Source organism: Curcuma longa, chromosome 16, assembly GCF_044706935.1.
Source record: "Curcuma longa cultivar G26 ecotype Majalengka, Jawa Barat chromosome 16, ITB_CL_G26_1.1, whole genome shotgun sequence".
Classification (NCBI taxonomy): domain Eukaryota; kingdom Viridiplantae; phylum Streptophyta; class Magnoliopsida; order Zingiberales; family Zingiberaceae; genus Curcuma; species Curcuma longa.
In genome coordinates this window covers 2,785,614-2,804,703 of record NC_133876.1, presented here as the reverse complement: position 1 = coordinate 2,804,703, position 19,090 = coordinate 2,785,614, and the positions used below count along the sequence as shown (strand labels likewise).

Genomic DNA, 19,090 nt, shown 5'->3' with positions numbered 1-19,090 from the left:
GGATCTCACCCGTCACGAAGTACAGAAAGAGATCGGAAGGGACTCAGCCCATCTCATCTACACGGTTGAGAATACTTCTCATCAGCGCATCTCAACCATACATATCGGCCACTTTCGACGCGGAGATGATACTAACGGATCAATCATGACTTCTTCACAAAACTTATCCAAAGGAGGCGACTTCGAGACCAAATCTCACTACTTGGTCCAGTGCAATCACAACCCTTCAAAGGAGATAAGATACACAGAGGAGCCGTTTGATCTGCAGAATCTGTCACGCACCAGATCCTGAGATCCCGCCATCTCCTCCAATCACAGACAGCCGGATCCGAAGGTATCGCTCCCCCTCGCCCTATATAAACCTCTCAGGTATGACATTTCGCCCATCTGGAATCCCCCGCATACACTGGCATTTTCTCTCGGTCTGACTTGAGCGTCGGAGTGGCCACGCCGGGATTCCCCGGCGCCCAGCTAATCCGTGCGTTCAGTGCCCCCCTTTTCAGGTCCTTTCTCCTCCGCTGTGGAAACATCGGGTGACGCGGCCTCCCCCTGTCCGGTGATTCAGCTGTCGTCGGTAAGGAGCCGGAACATCATTCAAAGTTGTATTTTTTATTTGTGTTAAACATTTTTTAAATAGGGTCGTCAAGGAAGATGGTGAAAAGTATAAATCCATGTTGGAAGAGGTAAGCGTTTACATTAGTTTTGTGTTAGTTTATTATTTTCTATATTTTCATCTTAACTATTTTACTTTTTATTTGTTTATTTTTTTATGTAGAAAAAGAAAATCACGAAGATGAAAAAGGAGAAGATCTTCTACTTACAGTTTGTTACAATGTTATGGGGTTGACTTGAACAATGTTGTGTGGTCTTTTGATGATGATTTATTAGTTCAATTTTGTTTTGAATTTTATCAGTGTACTATCAGAATTGATGTATGTGATATTTGGTTTGTCATGTACGATGTTTGTTGTAAAAGCTTTGTTATGATACGTATTATGTTGATATTTATAGGTTTGTATGTAGATGATGGATGAGCATATTGATATTTCTAGGTTTGTATGTAGATTTATGACGAAAATAGTTTTTATCACAAATCAAAATCAGTAATGAAAATTAATTTCGTCATTGATATTTGATGAAAATAATTTTTATCGTATATTTATGACGAATTTGATAACGAAAATATTTCCGTCGTAAATTTTATGATAAATTTTTATTTTTTATTGTAAATTTTTACAACAACCTATTAGATATGAAAAAATAGTTGTTATAAAATTCATTGTAAAAAAATTTTACGATGAATTTTTCTAAAAACTTTCTATGTTTTTTTAGTGTAATTGGGATTTCAACCTATGCACTTCTATTTATAAGACCAATACTTTAACCAACTAAGCCACCAAATCTCGTGTTTAGAAACCCATGAACAAACCGTGACTTAACATCGACACATTAGGAATTTAGGATTTAGTATCTCCATCTGAATAAAAGGATCTAGTATCTCCATCAACCTACTAGTCATGGTCTTTGATAGGCTCAGGCCCTACTTCAACATGGTCTTTGATAGATACGGGTTGTCGATTTAATTAACTGTTGAACCCGATCCGATTTGGAAAGAACTATATAGAATCCCAATCCAAGTATATATAACAACGAAAATTGAGACGCTTACGTACTGTACTCTCTTCAACAATTGGCTCATCGTCTTCTGCAATTAGATTCGCTTCGCATCCCCAAGAGTAAACCAAGCAGAGCATGATCAATTATATGAAACGGACAAGATACTGTATGTAAATAAGAATCAGTTCAAACACATTATCTTTTTAAATTTTTAATCACAATAAAATGTGCCCAGCATGAGCTAGTAAATTAATTAACCACCATAAGAAATAAAAAACACCCAATCAATTGGGGGAGAGCAAATTTGGCGACCATGCACGTGCACCCAGTGATCATTTAGTAATTGAATCTTCGATAATATCCTTAATTTGTCGTTTTACTGCAGGTAAAAAGCGAGGAAGGAGAAGACGGCGGCGCCGAGTGCAGCACCGGCTGCGGGAGTGATGGTGAAGGAGGAGCTGGCTGGACCAGGGGCGGGGGCCTCGGCGGCCAGAGCTCCGGTTGCTGTGGCAGCAGCGACGAGGACAGCACAGGCCACTTTCTTCATCTCCATATCGATCGTCCTTAATTTGTTGAACGGGCCGGGAGATATTTAGAAGATGAGATGAGAAATTAAGAGACGGGAGGAGATTGATTGATTTATTCAAACGGTGGCGGCTGAGAGTGAGAGAGAGATGGGATGGCATGGGAGGGGGAATGATTATATAGCGAGTCTGTGTGGCTCCCAGACTTTGTCGGGCGTACTAAAAATGGAAGGACTGAGTTGTGATCGTTGACCAACAAGGAGATTAAGTTGGCACTCGCGACCGCCAAATGGTTAACATTGTGGATGGGGACAAATTGATAAAATTTTAAATTCATGAATAAAAATACGGTAATTGATAAAGGACATTTAAAAATAGCGAAAGGCTAGGTGCAAGGGAGGTGGGAAAGCCTTTCTCGAACCTTGAAGATATGTTATTTCGCACTAAACACAAGTACATAAAAAAACAACACACAAATACAAACTAGAATAGTGCAAAAGAGATAGAGATACGAACTCAAGGATTTATGTGGTTCGACAACCCCACAACTTCTTACTCCATGACCAAGCCCTTTCAGTAGGTTACTCCATGATTCTACTAACTTTTCCATCCTCAAAAACCTTTCAGTGGTGGAAAACAGGAAAACCTTTCAAAGAGAGCTTTGAGAGAAAGCAATTTAGAAGAAAATGTGCAATTTGTAGCTAACATCCTTATATTTATAGCCTTCACCCCATCCTCTAAACTGTCTCTACAAACTTCGTTTCTATTCTTGATTAGTTGACCTCTCCTCCTTAGCATTAGTTTGTTGGTGTAATCATACCTCATGCATATAGCTTTATATATGGTTTTGATGTTAAACAACATTTATGTTAAGACAACTTGTGCAGTCTCACATGATTGTCAAGTGTGTAAAAGAAATCAATTTGATATAGATGAGAAGTCCAAAAAGGTTGAAGACTATATTCTTGACAAAAAAAAGTCCTAGCAGATCTGATGACCAAATGAAGTTCAAAAAGGTTGGATACTATATTCTTGAAAATAGGAAAGCCCTAATAGATTAGGTGATCAAATACTAGATAATGAAGACCAAAGATGAGAAAGCTCTAGGAATGAAAGTCCAAGAGATAAGAGATTTCTCTCACATGAGGTAGCATGCCCGTGGCACTGACCACCATTGTGCATCACCCTTAGAGGTAGAACTAACATCGGAGCAACAACCAAGACATCCAGCAAGGAACATGGCTAGGCTGTGATAGCCACCATGATTGTGTTCCATTCAATTGCCTTGACAAGATATTTCTAGTATGAACCATGGCTAGGCCATAGCATCTACCATGACTGTGGTTCGTTAAAATAGGATGATGGCGTCCCTAAAAAATTTATGAAAGTTTGCTAATTTTGGGATTTTGGAAGCTATAAAGAATTAGGGGGCATCAATTTGATGAGGAAGGATTTTCCATGACAAGAAACTCAAGGAGAGAGCCATTTTCCAAGAGTCACAAGGATTCCATCCACCACAGAGCATAAGGAGATCTTCTAAAGACAAACATCAACATCTAAGACTGAGTTCTCTTTGCACTTTTCTCTTTACTTTGAGTTGTAGAATGCTTTTTTCCTTGTCTTTGGCTTGTATCTCCATCGCTATGGAGTAGCTTCCTTAATTCTAGAATAAGGGAGTAATTCAATATTGAGTTGACACTTGTATTTTGCTATTCTTCTTTCTATTGAATGATGTGTTTGATTCTTGATTCAGTTTTAGTATGCTTAACAAGTTAACAGTGCTAGCATGCGTTATAATAGATAATAGAGAAAAAGAAAAGGACTGAAAGGTGAACTCTAATCTTCGACCTATAAATCTGAACTTGAGGGTTTATTCACAAAAGTAGTCCAAACTCTCTTAAGGATATCATTGACTATTACAAAGCATAAAGAGTTTACCCCAATTCGACTATCATGAAAGTAGAGGTTGCGTTTGGATAGATACATTAGTGTTGCCTAAGAGAAAATATCGATTACTTTAGGATAGATGACCTTCAAGCATAACTAATATATATTGAGGTAAAAGAATGAATCACAAACATATCATCAACGATTATCATGGTGAAATTAAAAGTCCTAGAATTGTCTCTAAAATTGATTTTCTCACAAATTCTTATTTTTCTTTCTTATTTCGTTTGCTATCACAACAATTCTCATGATTTCCTTTCTTCTAGATAGCTTCTAGAGTGTTTGGCATCTTGAGCACCTCCCTCAGCTTCTAAACTGCTTAGCAACCTGACCACCATTCTCAACTTCTAGAGTGCTTAGCAACCTAAGCTCCTTCCTCATCTTCTGGAGTGCATGGCACACTGAACACCTCCCTTAGCTTTTAGAGTGCTTGGCAACCCAAGTACCCCGGTTCAACGTCTCAAGCTCACAAGGGTCTGTTAGGGGTATTACTAAACTGGGCACGTTAACATGCCCCTCCAAGTGCCTTTGACCTCTCTAGCCTCACTAAGACTGTTAGCCCCAACCTTCCCTCGGCATGGTTATAATAGGAACGACCTTGCCCATGCAAACACCCTATCCAAAGGAACCACAACAACAACGTACGAATAGGACAAGTAGAGGACAACTCACCCACAAGGTTGCATCGTTGTAGGATATGGTCTAGACAGGCCCAAACCATCACTGGGCACACCCTTGTTAGCTTTGTACCATAGAAAATAACCACTTGTACTACCAAGAGGCAGTCGTATAAAAGAAACAACACCAACAACGATAAAGGGATTCAAACCTCTTTCTTTCTGGTTATTTCTTTCACTACACTCTACTCTTTCTTTCTGACGCTCCGCCACTAGAGTCTAACTTAGGCATCGAAAGGACTTTGCTAGACACCTCCGATATCCTCTGATGTGTGTTGATCCCACGCAAGCTTGTCCATATCACCAGACAAACTTTGACATAGGTGTCTAGCTAGGAGGTGGATTTCGGATACAATAGGAATATTCTTTTTCTTTTGTTTTATCACTATTTCTTAGATAATTTTTTTGAAAATTTTTTACTATAATTTAATCTTTAGCTTTCAATAATTATATTTAAAAATTTGAAATTAATAGTAAATTATTCTAGGATAATATTCAAATTGACATTTTGAGTTTTTCATTTTTCATTTTTTCTCTAGTTATTCTTTCATTCTATTTTTTTTCAATTACTTCTCCGTCATAGCACAACCCCATTTTCCAACTCTAAATATTTCATTTCAACCCACACTCAGTTTTGTTATTATAATTTTACCCTCCATAGTTTATAAGTGCTGTCAAAATGTGTCTATAGATTCAATATTGTTGTTTTACCTTGCTCTTGCATAAGTAATAGCAATTGATCCTCTCCACTGTTAATAGTAATGGTGTGATGAACCAATAAAAGTTAGGAAGGTGTATGCTTGGGGGAGGGAGTTGAAACGTCCAACAATGCAAATATATATAGAGGGCATTTCGACAATACTAAAAATATAGGAATTATTTCAAAAAAATAAGAGTATAGAAGGTAAATTTATTTTTTTTTTTTCTAAAATGAGATATAGCAATTGTATGCATATAAAGAGTCTTTCATGAAAACAGACACATATATATCCGGCATACACAATTATTCATATTTGTGTGGTTTTGTATATATAAGTTGTATTCTCATTAGATGCTTCATGCATTTTATTACTAAGCTAGCATACAACTAACTGAGACAGAGAAAAAAATAATTAACTGGTGAGGAGTTTCTGAAACCAATAGGATGAACTCTTGCGGAATCTCTTCAAGTTGTCATTGTAGTTAACATAGTTGATTCCAAATCGAATAGTGTACCCATCAATCCATTCAAAATTGTCCAACAATGACCATGCAAAATATCCTTTTACATTGACTCCTTCTCTGACAAAAAAAAAACAATACACAATACAATTTAATTAGTTACCAAATTCCAAATTATGATATGAAGTTGAGTGATGAATATAACTAGAAAAAATATATAGTAATTATATGTTTCAGCTATTGGAATTTGAATAATATATATTAATTTTTATTCTTGTTAATTGTTTAACTCTAAAATACATATGATTTATGTTGCTAGTGTGACCTAAATATTACACTTTTCAACATTGGAGACTATGATGATTTTTCTCTCAAATACATATCTATCTTAATATTTTGCATGTTGATTGTATTAGTCTGTCTATTTAATATTTTAAATAATTTTCCAATCTAATTATGCAAAGCAGTTATAAGATAATCATATATATAAAGAATGTTATTGTGTATTTATTAGTTTTGCAAACATTTATTTAATTACAAGAAATGTTACACCACCAATAGAATGTTCAATAAAAACATCAACATAGAGCTGGATATCTAGATTAAAAAAAAATCAACATAGTGTAATTTGATCTCATAAAAGGTTTAGTCTATGTACCTGATAGCTTCTAAGACATATGAAATGTGTCGTCGGTGGAAGTCTACTCTCAAATTGTCCTTTAAAGCTTCTTCAAGTGATGATGTAGCATTGTTGATTTCACTGACTCCTGAAAGTTTTGCTAAAGTTTAAGTAATATATAGATATACTATTAGCACTTGACTATGTATGTGCTCGATAAAAAAGTTGTCATATCTTAATTACCATTTTCAGTGACATAGATTAGGGGATTGTTGTATTTAGTCTTTGTGTAGAGTAAGAGATCCTTTATACCTCTTGGATAGATGTACAACCAAGGTGAAGCTGCCTGCAATTGTTTTGAAAACTTCAGTTGCTAGCTAGTATGATCTAACGACAAATTTTCAAGTAGAGAAAAAGGTAATTTGACTTGGATGACTATTTAAGTCGAACCAAAAAATTTAAGCTTCAATACAATTAAGCTTAGATGACTTGGATAATTTTCAGGAATCAAATTGAAGTTGAATTGTCTTTGTTGTGCTGGTGACCATCAATTAATGTTGCTAGTACTGGTAGGATCAAGAACGACTACTATTGCCTTGACCCACCTCGCTCCCTTTCTTCTCTCTCTTTCTTCCTCCCCTCTTCTCTTCTGTAGTAGCATAGTAGCCTAGCTTGTTATCTCTTCCTTTCTTTCATTTCATTCCCTCCGGCCGTTTCCTATGGCGATCGAGCCTCTTAATTATGTCGTTGTTTGCCAACCACCATGCACGCTTTGCACACACGCACCAAGGGACTACTATCTACCATGCACATGTTTCTCTCCTCTTACCAATGACCACCTTAGCTAGCTACTTGCATCTACTTGAATCCCTTCCTATGCTATTATATTATTAGTGTTCCGGCCGATACATCGTGGATGGTACAAACACTGGTTTAAGGTTAAGTCGACATGCACGCTCCTCCAAAAGAATCGTTCAAAGAGAAGAGAAGTCCTAAAAAGCATTCAAAAAGAAGAGGATTAGAATGATGCCAGGGTTGGATCTCGGCAAGTCACTCTGATGTCTCAAGTTAGAGTTAGACGCAAGGAATTTTAAGGCTTGAGGAAATTAGGGTAAATATGTGTGCGTACCTGTATCCCATGGGCATGAGTTACCTTTTTATAACAGTTAATCTCTGAGATATTTGTAACCGCTTGAGAAGTATTCTTTCACACCTGTTCTACTTTTTAGAAGAACTTTGTCTGTTTATCTGTATCGTTCTTGCTTTTGCGAAGGAATTGGTTCTATTTTCTCCGGATTAGACGAAACGGCCAAGTCTTCAATAAATGTCGCGTGCCGGCAGAGTCTCAACTGAGTCTGCGTATGCAGGGACCAAGTTGAGGTTAGCAGGTGATGCCGATCATGAGGTCGACACATGATGCTTGGACTAAGTCATGAGGTCGGCAGGTGATGTCACCAAGACCCAAGTCATGGTCGATAGGTGATGCTGAGACTAAGTCATGAGGTCGGCAGGTGATGCCGGGACCAAGTCATGAGGTCGGCATGTGATACAAGGACCAAGTCATGAGGTCGACAGGTGATGCCGGGACTAAGTCTTGAGGTCGGCAGGTGATGCCAGGACCAAGTCATGAGGTCGACATGTGATACCGGGGGTGTGTAAGGGTTAGGGCAGGAGCTCGATGCATGTTTGAAGAGACAGAACGAGATTAGAGAGAGCTCGGTAGATCTTTACGAGAAGTGCACCAAGTTCAGAGAAAGAGGTCGGGATGTCCTAAATTATACCCTTACTCCTTTTTCCCTTCTCCCTTCGTACCCGACCTCCACGTCATCTCTAAATATCCATATCGGATCATAAGCCTTCCGACCTAGTTTAGTTGAAGGAGGCGAAGTCTGACTGACTGGACTTGAGTTATACCCGCCTTTTAATTCGTTATACTTAACAAGGTTAGCTTTATTTAGCCTCAAATAAACTCCGATTTCCCTATGCTTCTCTAATTTATTCATCCTCTTGCTTCATCCCTTGATCTTATTTTCAACGGTCAGGATATGAAGGCCAATTTAGTTTTACCTCGTTATTTGAAATTCCTTCTTCTTTCGTCCCTGACGCTTAAACCCTAACTCCGCGCTCAGTGCGATTCTGCTCTCCGCCTTCTCCCCCCAGCTTCTTCGCTCTCTTTCAGTAAGTTTCATCCTCCCACATGCCCTCCTTTTTGTCTTCTTCGTTGTTCAGTGAACTTTAGGTACTGGATTCGTCGCCTTCCTAGCTTCGTTGCTTTCACCCCGTTCGCCTACTTAGCAAGGTTTTAGGTCCTGCGTTCTGCCCTAGCCTTCCGTCCTAAACTTATTTTTTTGCTCCCCCCGATGGCTGCACCTGTTCCGTGGTATGAGACCCAAGGGTCCTCTTTGTCAACTATAGATGATGAAATATTGATTAGGGCGCAGTTTGACATTCCCCTTGATCACGAGATTAGGCTTCCCACTCGTGACCAACAACCTCATGAGCCTCCTCCGGGTTATGTAACCTTTTTTCAGGGACAGTTAGAAGGAGGTCTACGATTTTCCTTACCACCATTTCTCCAAAACTTAGCCACTTATTTCCAGTTCTCATTGTCCCAATTGGCCCTGAACTTCTACCGTTTAGCTTGTCGTGCCTCCATTATCTTTCAAATTTATCAGATTCCTCTTTACTCTGCTACCTTCCATTACTTCTTTTTTCCTAAAAAGGGAGAGGAGAGCGTTATTTACTTAGCTGCCAATCCTAGTTATAATTTCCTAGGTAAGTACCCGACCTCCCACAAAGGTTGGAAAAATAGATACTTTTTCCTAAAGCCTCCTCAACCCTATACTTGGCCGACCTCTTGGCGCCCCGAGCTACTTCCCCTACCAAGTTTAGGTCAGTATAGGTTGGATTCTACCTTTCTAACCACTGCAGAAATCTTGTCTGGCCTCAAATTTCATGTGAATGTCTTGGTGTCTAATGAAGCCCTTCTATTCCGAGCTAGCCTGAGTCCCAACACTATCCCGTTGGATGCTCCCTTAAGTAAGTTTTCTCATTTTCCTATTTGAAGAATGTGATATTGCCTTACGTTTCCCTTTCTAGAACTTAGTTTGTCTTGTATCAGTTGCAAACTTAGTATTTGTAGTGACTATTATCTTATGCACAGGCATCGTTTCCCCTTGGTGTATTATGGTTTTGAGTACCTATTAGTCAAATTTCAGCCCCTTGCGTAGACTTTGATCTATTCTTTCTACCTCGAAGACTTATGTGTGCCAGTTGTGCTATGTACAAGGTTTGTATAAAGTTTAAATGAAAATTGTACACAAAGGAGAACTTAGAAAGATATCTTTATGAATGTATAATGTATGTACCTGCACCTTAACTCGGGACGTACCAGAGTGTGCCGAATTGAGGGTCAGGTCTTCGAGCTTGGAGCTTGGAGTTTGGAGTTCTGGCCTGTTGTAAGGCAAATTCATCGAGCGCTGAGCTTGGAGTTTCGACCTGTCATAAGGCAAAGTCATCGAGCGCGGAGCTCGGAGTTCCGGTCTGTCGTAAGGCAAAGTCATCGAGCACAAAGCTCGGAGTTCTGACCTGTCGTAAGGCAAAGTCATCGAGCACAGAGCTCAGAGTTTCGGCCTGTTGTAAGACAAAGTTATCGAGCGCTAAGCTCAGAGTTCTGACCTGTCGTAAGGCAAAGTCATTGAGTGCGAAGCTCGAAGTTTCGGTCTATCGTAGGGTGTTGAAGTATAAGTTATATGTATTCAAGTTATATGAATAAAGCAAGTTGCATAAAGTTCAAGTTTTAGCAAGTATGAATCAAGAATGTTTATCATCGCAATTGCATGTTTATAAAATGAGAAATGCTAGTATTTGCATGATAATGTAGCATGAGCATGAAAGATCACATGTTTCCAGTTTTAAGAGTTTCCAAGCATGAAAAACTATTTCAAAGAGCATGCAAAGTTTCTTATCATGAGCATGAAGTTTTAGAAGTTTCGTATTTATGCACATATTAGTTTTGTGAGCTAGATAGTACTTACTAAGCATATCCGCTTATAGTTGCATTTCCTCTTACTGCAGATAAAGGAAAAGGAAAGCTTATATGAAGGAAGGCGACAAGGGGATGCATGATGGCGTGTGTGATGTTTGGACTATGGAAAGTCCTTGGGAAATTGCTTAAGAGCAACTTATGACTTTAACTTGCTAAGTAAACTTAGAGATTTTACATTCCATGCATTGTTAAGAAGAGTTTGTGAGTTATTAGTTTCATTCATTAAATTGCTATTTGGTATGTCCATTGCTAATAAACAATAAGTTTAGCTCTGGTTAGTATTAGCGATATATTGTGAGTCCATGTCTTTCCAATAAATATGCATGTAATTACAAAACCATGAAATGAATCAATGCATGATCTGTTTTCGACATTGCTAATTTTGATACTCTTGTCATATGAAATGTAGGATTTGATACTTGTGTCTAGATTAGTTTTAACGAGTTTAAGAATTTCATTTACAATCCTATGCATGCCATCATAGCTAGAAATGCTTTAAATTATTTTAGAACTAATAGTTGGATGTTTAAATAGGGTTAGATTCATGTAGGAAGCTGTAGAAGTTCTGAAATCCTGATACCAGTCGACTGGTACAGATATCAGTCGACTGATGCTTGATTTCGAACTTCACAGAAAGATCAGTCGAGTGCCAGTCGAGTCACAGTCGACTGACCAGTCGACTGCTGTCCTAGCAGTCGACTGGTCCCAATAAAAATTTGCACAGAAAGATTGGTCGAGTGAAAACTATAGGTCAGTCGACTGAGCAGTCGACTGAGGCTATAGGCAGTCGACTGGTGAAGAATAAAAAGAAAAGAAAAAGGAGTTTAAGAAGAAAAGTATGAAAGAAAGAAAAGCATTCATGTTTCCTATGAATAATAATTCAGCATGTTAGAAAAGTTTCCGCGTAAGTTAGAGAAATTTTAAATTATGGCTAAATAGGGTAGCAATGTAAGTAAAGTAAGAAGTAAGTAAGTAACCCCGCTCTTAGAGAGCCAGAAGGGCGGGCGTTACAGCGGAGCTTCCGGCATGTCGTAAGGCAAAGTCATCGAGCACGGGCTCGAAGTTCCAGCCTGTCGTAAGGCAAAGTCATCAAGCGCGGAGCTCGGCAAAGTCATCAAGCTCGGGGCTCGGAGTTCCTGTAAGGCAAAGTAAGGCTCGGGACTTGGAAGTCATCGAGCTCGGGGCGGAGTTTCGGCCTGTCATAAGGCAAAGTCATCGAGCTCGAGCTCGAAGTTCTGAACTGTGAGCTCGGAACAAAGTCATCGAGCTGTGAGCTCGGAAGCTCCTGGCCTATCATAAGGCAAAGTCATCGAGCTGTGAGCTCGAAGTTCGAGCTTGGCCTGTCATAAGTGCTCATACAAAGTCATCGAGCTCGAAGCTCGGAGTTCCTGGCCTGTCGTAAGGCAAAGTCATCGAGCTCGGGGCTCGGAGTTTCGAGCCTGTCGTAAGGCAAAGTCATCGAGCTGTGAGTTCGAAGTTCTCATAAGGCAAAGTCATCGAGCGTGGCTGTGAGCTCGAAGTTCATCAACCTGTCGAGCTCGGCAAAGTCATCGAGCTGGAGTTCAAAAGCTCCTACCTGTCGTAAGGCAAAGTCATCGAGCTATGAGCTCGGAGTTCGAAGCCTGTCATAAGGCAAAGTCATCGAGCTGAGTGAGCTCTGGCCTGTAAAAAAGTCATCGAGCTATGAGTTTCAGCCTAAGGCAAAGTCATCGAGCTCATGAGCTCGAGCTCGGGTTAGAAAGAAAAGAAAAACTTATATTAAGCCAACCATCAAATGTTTTTACAAAAAAGGATAAGCGAATCTACACAAGCTTAAATACGATAAGGACGAAGATGCGTGGCATTCCAAGGCCTGCTGAGCTCTTTCCCGTCAGTATTTTTGAGGTAATAGGATCCACTGCTGAGTCGCTGAATAACTTTGTAAGGTCCTTCCCATTGTGGTTCTAGCTTTCCGACCTCACCTACTGGCTTGATCTTCTTCCAGACGAAGTCTCCGACCTGAAAGGAGCGAGGTATAACCTTCTTGTTGTAATTCTGGCACATCTTTCGCTGGTATGCTGCCAATCTAATAGCTGCAAGTTCTCTGGTTTCAGTAATGAGATCCAACTCTGTGCATCTTTTGTCACTGTTATCATTCCCATAAGCGAGGACCCGGCTTGATTCCTCTCTACCTCTACAGGTATTACTGTTTCACCTCCATAAACCAAGTGAAAAGGGGTCATCCTTGTACTGTTTCTTGGAGTAGTTCTGTAAGCCCATAGAATACCAGGTAATTCGTCCACCCAATTTCCTTGTACTTGATCTAGCTTTATTTTAAGACCTCTGACGAGCTCTCTGTTGACTACTTCTGCTTGTCCATTGCTTTGTGGGTAGGCCACAGAGGTGAAGGCTTAAACAATTCCTAATTCTTTGCACCAATCTTGTAATTTGTTTCCCTGAAACTGTCTTCCATTATCAGATACTAGCTTGCGAGGAATTCCATATCGGCAAATGATGTTTTTCCATAGAAACTTTAAAACAACATCTTCAGTGATCCTAGCTAATGGTTCAGCTTCCACCCATTTGGAGAAATAATCCACAGCTACCAACAGAAATTTCTTCTGATTAGGTCCAAGTGGAAAAGGACCTACAATGTCCATTCCCCATTGATCAAAGGGGCAAGAGATAGTTGCAGCTTTCATCAGCTCTGTTGGCCGATGAGGAAGATTCTGATGTCTCTGACAATTAAGACAAGTGCCAGTCATCCGAGCTGTATCCCTCTGTAAAGTAGGCCAAAAGTATCCAGCTAATATCACTTTCCGTGCCAGAGTTCTTCCTCCTATATGATTTCCACAGATACCTTGATGGATTTCTTACATGACATATTCAGCTTCATTGGGTCCCAGACACTTGAGCAGAGGTCGGGAGAAAGCCCTTTTATACAAAATATCTCCTATTAAAGTGAACGAAGTTGCACGCTTCCTAACCATCCTAGCTTGTTCAGGCTCAGTCGGCAAGTTCCCATCTTTAAGAAAGTCAACGATAGGAATCCTCCAGTCAGCAACTTCATCCACTTCAGTGGCTTGATCAATGTGAGCTATTAACTGGTCATGCACTACCGGCTCCTCCAGCTCCCAATTAGTCAAACTGCTAGCCAAGCGAGCCAACTCATCGGCTTTCTGATTGTCAGTTCGGAGTATCTTCTGAATAGTAACCTCCTAGAAAGACCTCTTCAGCTTGCTAAAGGCTTCGGCATACCTCCGAAGCTTGTCATTACGAATCTCGAAGGTTCCCTCTATCTGTTGAGTAGCAAGTTGAGAGTCTGTGCAGATTATTACCCGTGTTGCCCCGACATGCCGAGCTGCCTGTAGTCCTGCTAGCAATGCTTCATATTCAGCCTCGTTGTTAGAAGCCTTAAAGTGAAGTTTTATGGCCACTGACAGTGAATCTCCTTTAGGAGAACATAACAGAATCCCGATTCCACTTCCCTTCTTGGTAGATGACCCGTCAACAAACACTTTCCATATCTTCTGTTTCATAGGCATCCGAGGTCTCGGTTAAGAAGTCTGCTAAAGCTTGTGCCTTAATAGCTGTCCTCGGCTGATACTGTATATCATATTCCCCGAGCTCAGTAGTCCATTTGACCAATCGCCCTTGATGATGCTCTGGATTAGTTAATATTCAAAACCGTCCCAAGGTGTCTGTTAGTCAATACTGTAATCGGATGAGAAAACAAAATAAGGGCGCAGCCTAGCGTACTGTTAAAACCATAGAGCTTCATAGCCAACTTCTCCAACGTGGTGTATAGGTTTGATTGATGTCTCAACATCCAGCTTAGAAGATGACTAAATACTTCCACATTACGGCCTATCTGATGTTTGAATCTAATCCAAAAGGCATAACCGTATAACAAAAAATTCCTCCCGAAGTGATGAAACTAACCTTTTCTTGATCCTCCTGAGCTAATGGTATCTAATGATATCCCTGATAAGCATCCAACATGCATATATAGTCATGTCCCGAGGTTGAGTCCATCAATTGATCTATGTATGGCAGAGGATAACAATCCTTGGGGAAGGCCTTATTGAGATCTCGGAAATCGATACAGACATGCTATTTTCCTCCTATCTTTGGAATCAGTACGACATTGGCCAACCAAGTGGGGAATTGAACTTCTCTAATGTGCCCAGCCTCTAGAAGCTTGGTAATCTCTTCCTGTATCACTTTATCTTGTTCAGGTCCGAAATGTCTCTTCTTTTGCATCACAGGTCGAGCATCCGGAAGGACATTAAGATGATGTTCCATGAGGTCGGGAGATATTCCCATGACTTCTTGAGGGGCCCATGCGAATACATCATTATTCTGAATGAGACAGGTTATCAACTCAACTTTCAGTTCAGGTGTCAGGTCGGCGGATATCTGGGAAACTCTATCAGGCAGCTCGAGTACAATCTATACTTTCTCCTTCTCCTATGCTTGCGGTGGTGGGATAATAGGACCTTCTTGTAGTGAATGTACTTCTTCCCAGGGAGTCCTCCTTAATTTTTTAACATCAGTATGAACCATAGCAGTATAGCATCTTCAAAGAAATAGCTTGATCACCTCTGACCGAGCCGACCTGATTGCCCACCGGGAATTTTATCTTTTGGTGGAAGGTAGAGACTACGGCTTAGAAGGCACTAAGTGCAGGTCTTCCGAGAATGACATTGTATGAAGAAGGGGCATCGACTATTGTGAAAATAATGTTCCGAGTTCGGATTAATGGTTCTTGCCCTAGAGAGAGAGGTAGGCTGACCTATCCCAACGGTTGTACTTCGTGTCCCGTAAATCCAAATAAGGCAGTACTCATAGATTTCAGATCAGATTTCTCTATCTGCATCTGACTGAATGCTTCTTGGTATAAGATGTTGACGGAGCTACCTGTATCAACGAAAACCCAGGCTACCTCATAATTGGCAATTATGGCTCGTATGACTAAAGCATCATCGTGAGGTGTAGAGACTCCTTCCAGATCTTGCGGTCCGAAGCTAATGGTAGGTCCTTCAGCTTTGCCTCTCCCGGCACTAATACCGTAATTCTCCAGTCTTCTCCCATGAACTTTTCTAGCACGATTAGAGTCTCCATCCGTAGATCCTCCCGAGATCATGTTGATGACGCCTCGATGAGGAGGATTCTCGGGCTGAGCTTGAGTAGCGTGTGTCGGTTCTCTCCTCTGTCTTACTTGATGTCCTTGTGGGGGCTCGGGAGAACGTCTCCTTGAATTTCTGACATCTCGACTTTGTACAGGGCTCACTTGCACTCCTTCTGAACGACTTCTCGGCATCTCCTGCTTATGATATTTGTAAGGAGCAGGTCCCGATAAGGGAGATGAGGCTCTTTTCCCTTGACGTTTCTCTTTTATTACTCTTTCCATCTCTTATGCTAATTGTCTACATTCATTAGTGTGATGGCTGAAGGATTGGTGGTAGGTGCAAAAACAAACCTGTTCCCTTGAGAGGTTTTGATGAGGTGCCTCTTCGGGGGTAGAAGAGACAGTGTGCACTATATGTTTCTCTTTTTGAGAAGGTATATAGAGTCCACGTGGTAATCCCTTGCTTGGTAATATCGAATAAGAATGAGCGGTTGGTATTAAATCCTAAGGGTTAGGATTAATTACAACCGTTTAAACCTTACCTCTCTTAAACTCTATTTGCTAAAGGTAATCAATTTGATTTGCTATAGTACCAGTTTGGTTCGCTAAAGTGAACCCTAGAGATTGAACCCGATTTAGCCCTTTCTCCTTTCTCTGTCGATCGACCGCCACACGCACAGAAGAAGCAAGGAATCACGATCTTCCTCCTCTGATCGACTGCTGTGTGCAAAAGGCAAGGAATCACGACTAGGTCCCAATCGTGATTCTTGCTCGCGTGAAGATCACAAGCTCCATCCTTAAAAGAGCTATCTGGTTCTAGGTTTAGAATTAAGAAAAACCCTAGTGCCACTGGCGCCTCTTCCCATTCACGTGAGAGCCACCGTACGTGATTTCTCCTTCCAGATTGCACAACCTTCCTCTTCTGTTGGTGGTGATCTCTCCGATTAGAAAGGACAAGAGCTTGTAGCTTCTCCCGAAGCTACTCCTCCATCGTAGGACCTTGCTATCCAACCTCCGACCACCAATGAGGAGTTGCTGCCGGTGCGCCGGGTTACCGTTGGGGTTCGTTGCTGAAAGCTTGGGTGCTTTTTGAGATTTCTCCATCTTTGTCGGAAAGGATTTCGGTCGTTTGCCCTAGATCAGTAGTCAAAGGTTCACCACCATAACTACACCAGGAATACGATTGCCAACGATAGTTAGAAAGTCTCGAAAAATGAATGCGACGTATGTTGTTGCGTGTTTTTTGATTTTAGAATTTCCTTTCATATCGATAATTGCTGATCATCGGCTAATACCGAAGATAGTAATATGACTCGTGGCTTGAGAAGTCGTCCAAACGAGGACTCGATGTGGATCACCGATAGAAGTCCGACAGAGCCACTCAATTAATATTATTCCCGCTCAGCGTCATCCGACAGGTATATCTAGAATAAATTATTATTTTAAAATTTTTAATTTTCAGTTATGCCATGTACATGTTGCATCCTGCATGCATGTGCTGCGAGTATTATAATAATTAATTTTAATTATTATCTTTTCTTTCGCTGTGCATATTTATGAAACATGTAAACATGCGCAATACCTCAAACCGATCATAACAAGTACTCGACTGACATGACTCGTTAACACCCAGATTACAAAAGCTCAAATCGTGGAGATTTCAAACTAATGCTCATGTTTGATTTTAGGGAGAGTGTTGTTTCATTCAAGGGCCCTCATGTGCAATTTATAATGACCACACAAAAGCAAGCAAACAAAGAGTTCTTTTTATTTTCACATTTCCTCGACTGGGCAACAACTTCTAGACATAAGAAAAGGCTTATAATCAAAGGTTTCATAGAGTTTTGGTAAAAACATTCTTAGACTTTCTTTGGCTGCTGCATTCTAAAGATTTCCTTGATCAACCTAAAGTAAGAAAAAGAAACTTTTATATATATATAAAGTTTACTTGTATTATTTATCTTTCTCGTTAATACTTTTGTATTATGCCATGTATGTCTTGAAAGAATAGGAACTGGTAAGGGACTTTTCTACTTTTAGAAGGTATCAAAATAATAATAATAATAATAATAATAATAATAATAATAATAATAATAATAATAATAATCGAATTCTGAGAGTGATCTATTATCAACGGATCATAAGTTATGTATGTAGTTGTTATTTAGAGAACTATGAACCATGTTATATAGTTTGTGTTTCTTTGTTCTTGTATTTAAGTTTGTTCCTATGATTTTCGTTGCGTACTAAAACTTATAGATAAGAACACAAACTGTGAGCGTCTATAGATAAGAACACATATTCTTTCCAACCTATGTATCTAACAACTTAGTATGTCTATGACATTATTAGATAGCTAGCTGATGAAATTAAGGACAATAAGACAACAAATTTCAATTGAAGAAATACATCACAAAATGAGCGCGCGAGGAGGCACAAAACATTATAAATGCATACGTACTGACCTTTGGTCCAATTGTGATTCCATTCCGCATCACTATTTCACATAAGTAGTAAATATTAGCGCTTTAATTATATTTGAATATAATTAACTATGTATAAAAGCATAGGTCCATTTCAAATATTTGATGGAATGGAAAAATGATTATATATATATATATATAAACAAGCATGCATTGTCACAGCAGAGCAGTAAGCTACCTGTTGAATTGGTCCATGAATCGGTGTTGTAGCTCTTGTGAACATTATGGTACCTTGGAAGCTCATAGATATATCTTGCTGTGTAATAATTAACCCCAATGAAATCATAGGATCCCTTGACCATTCTCGATTGATTCTTGGTGAATTTAGGTAGTCGATTTCCAACATTTACTCTCATGCTCAACGGATAATCACCTTTTGTCAATGGATCCATGAACCTTTACATTAATTGGAGCAGAAAAAAGAAAACAAAATTTAAAATATGTATACAATATTCATTAAGCAAATTTGACTTATTATGGGATTTGAAGAAGCGTATATATGGAACCTCACCATCCATACATGAAATCTAAAGCTCTGTCAGTTGCCTCTCTATTGGACTTTGAGTTGGAGTATGGGATCATCCAATTCGATACGAGGGTTATGCCTATTTTCCCCATCTGAAATGGCTACATAAATACAAATTATCAAATAAATATTTAAGTTTCATTTTCGGTCAATGCCATAAAATTGTTATCCAAAAGTAGGAAAAGAATGTTATATCGTGAAAACAAAAAGCTAATGATATATCAAGACTAACTTTTATTCATCTTTCTAATTTATTTAAAGTAGTAGTGAATGTATGTGGGGACAATCTAGTTAACTATTAGAATGATTGATAGTGTTTATGAGCATTACTTTTAAGAATAATTGAATTTGAGTCGAGCAAGTTTGATTTTAAAGATA

The 19,090-nt window shown here is 39.5% G+C and overlaps 1 protein-coding gene across 1 annotated transcript in view; it reads right to left on the bottom strand.

Moving 5' to 3' along the window:
* Positions 1-5,759: 5,759 nt before the first annotated feature.
* LOC141847571 (beta-glucosidase 24-like) overlaps positions 5,760-19,090 on the bottom strand; it is a 37,455-nt gene continuing 24,124 nt past the window's right edge. The window contains exons 4-9 of the mRNA XM_074735631.1: positions 18,698-18,813; positions 18,365-18,582; positions 18,169-18,200; positions 6,789-6,891; positions 6,585-6,693; positions 5,760-6,046 (exon numbers count right to left, since the gene is read on the bottom strand). Of these exons, the coding sequence (XP_074591732.1) occupies positions 5,878-6,046; positions 6,585-6,693; positions 6,789-6,891; positions 18,169-18,200; positions 18,365-18,582; positions 18,698-18,813 (747 nt within the window). The 3' untranslated portion in view covers positions 5,760-5,877. The remainder of the gene's footprint in view (positions 6,047-6,584; positions 6,694-6,788; positions 6,892-18,168; positions 18,201-18,364; positions 18,583-18,697; positions 18,814-19,090) is intronic.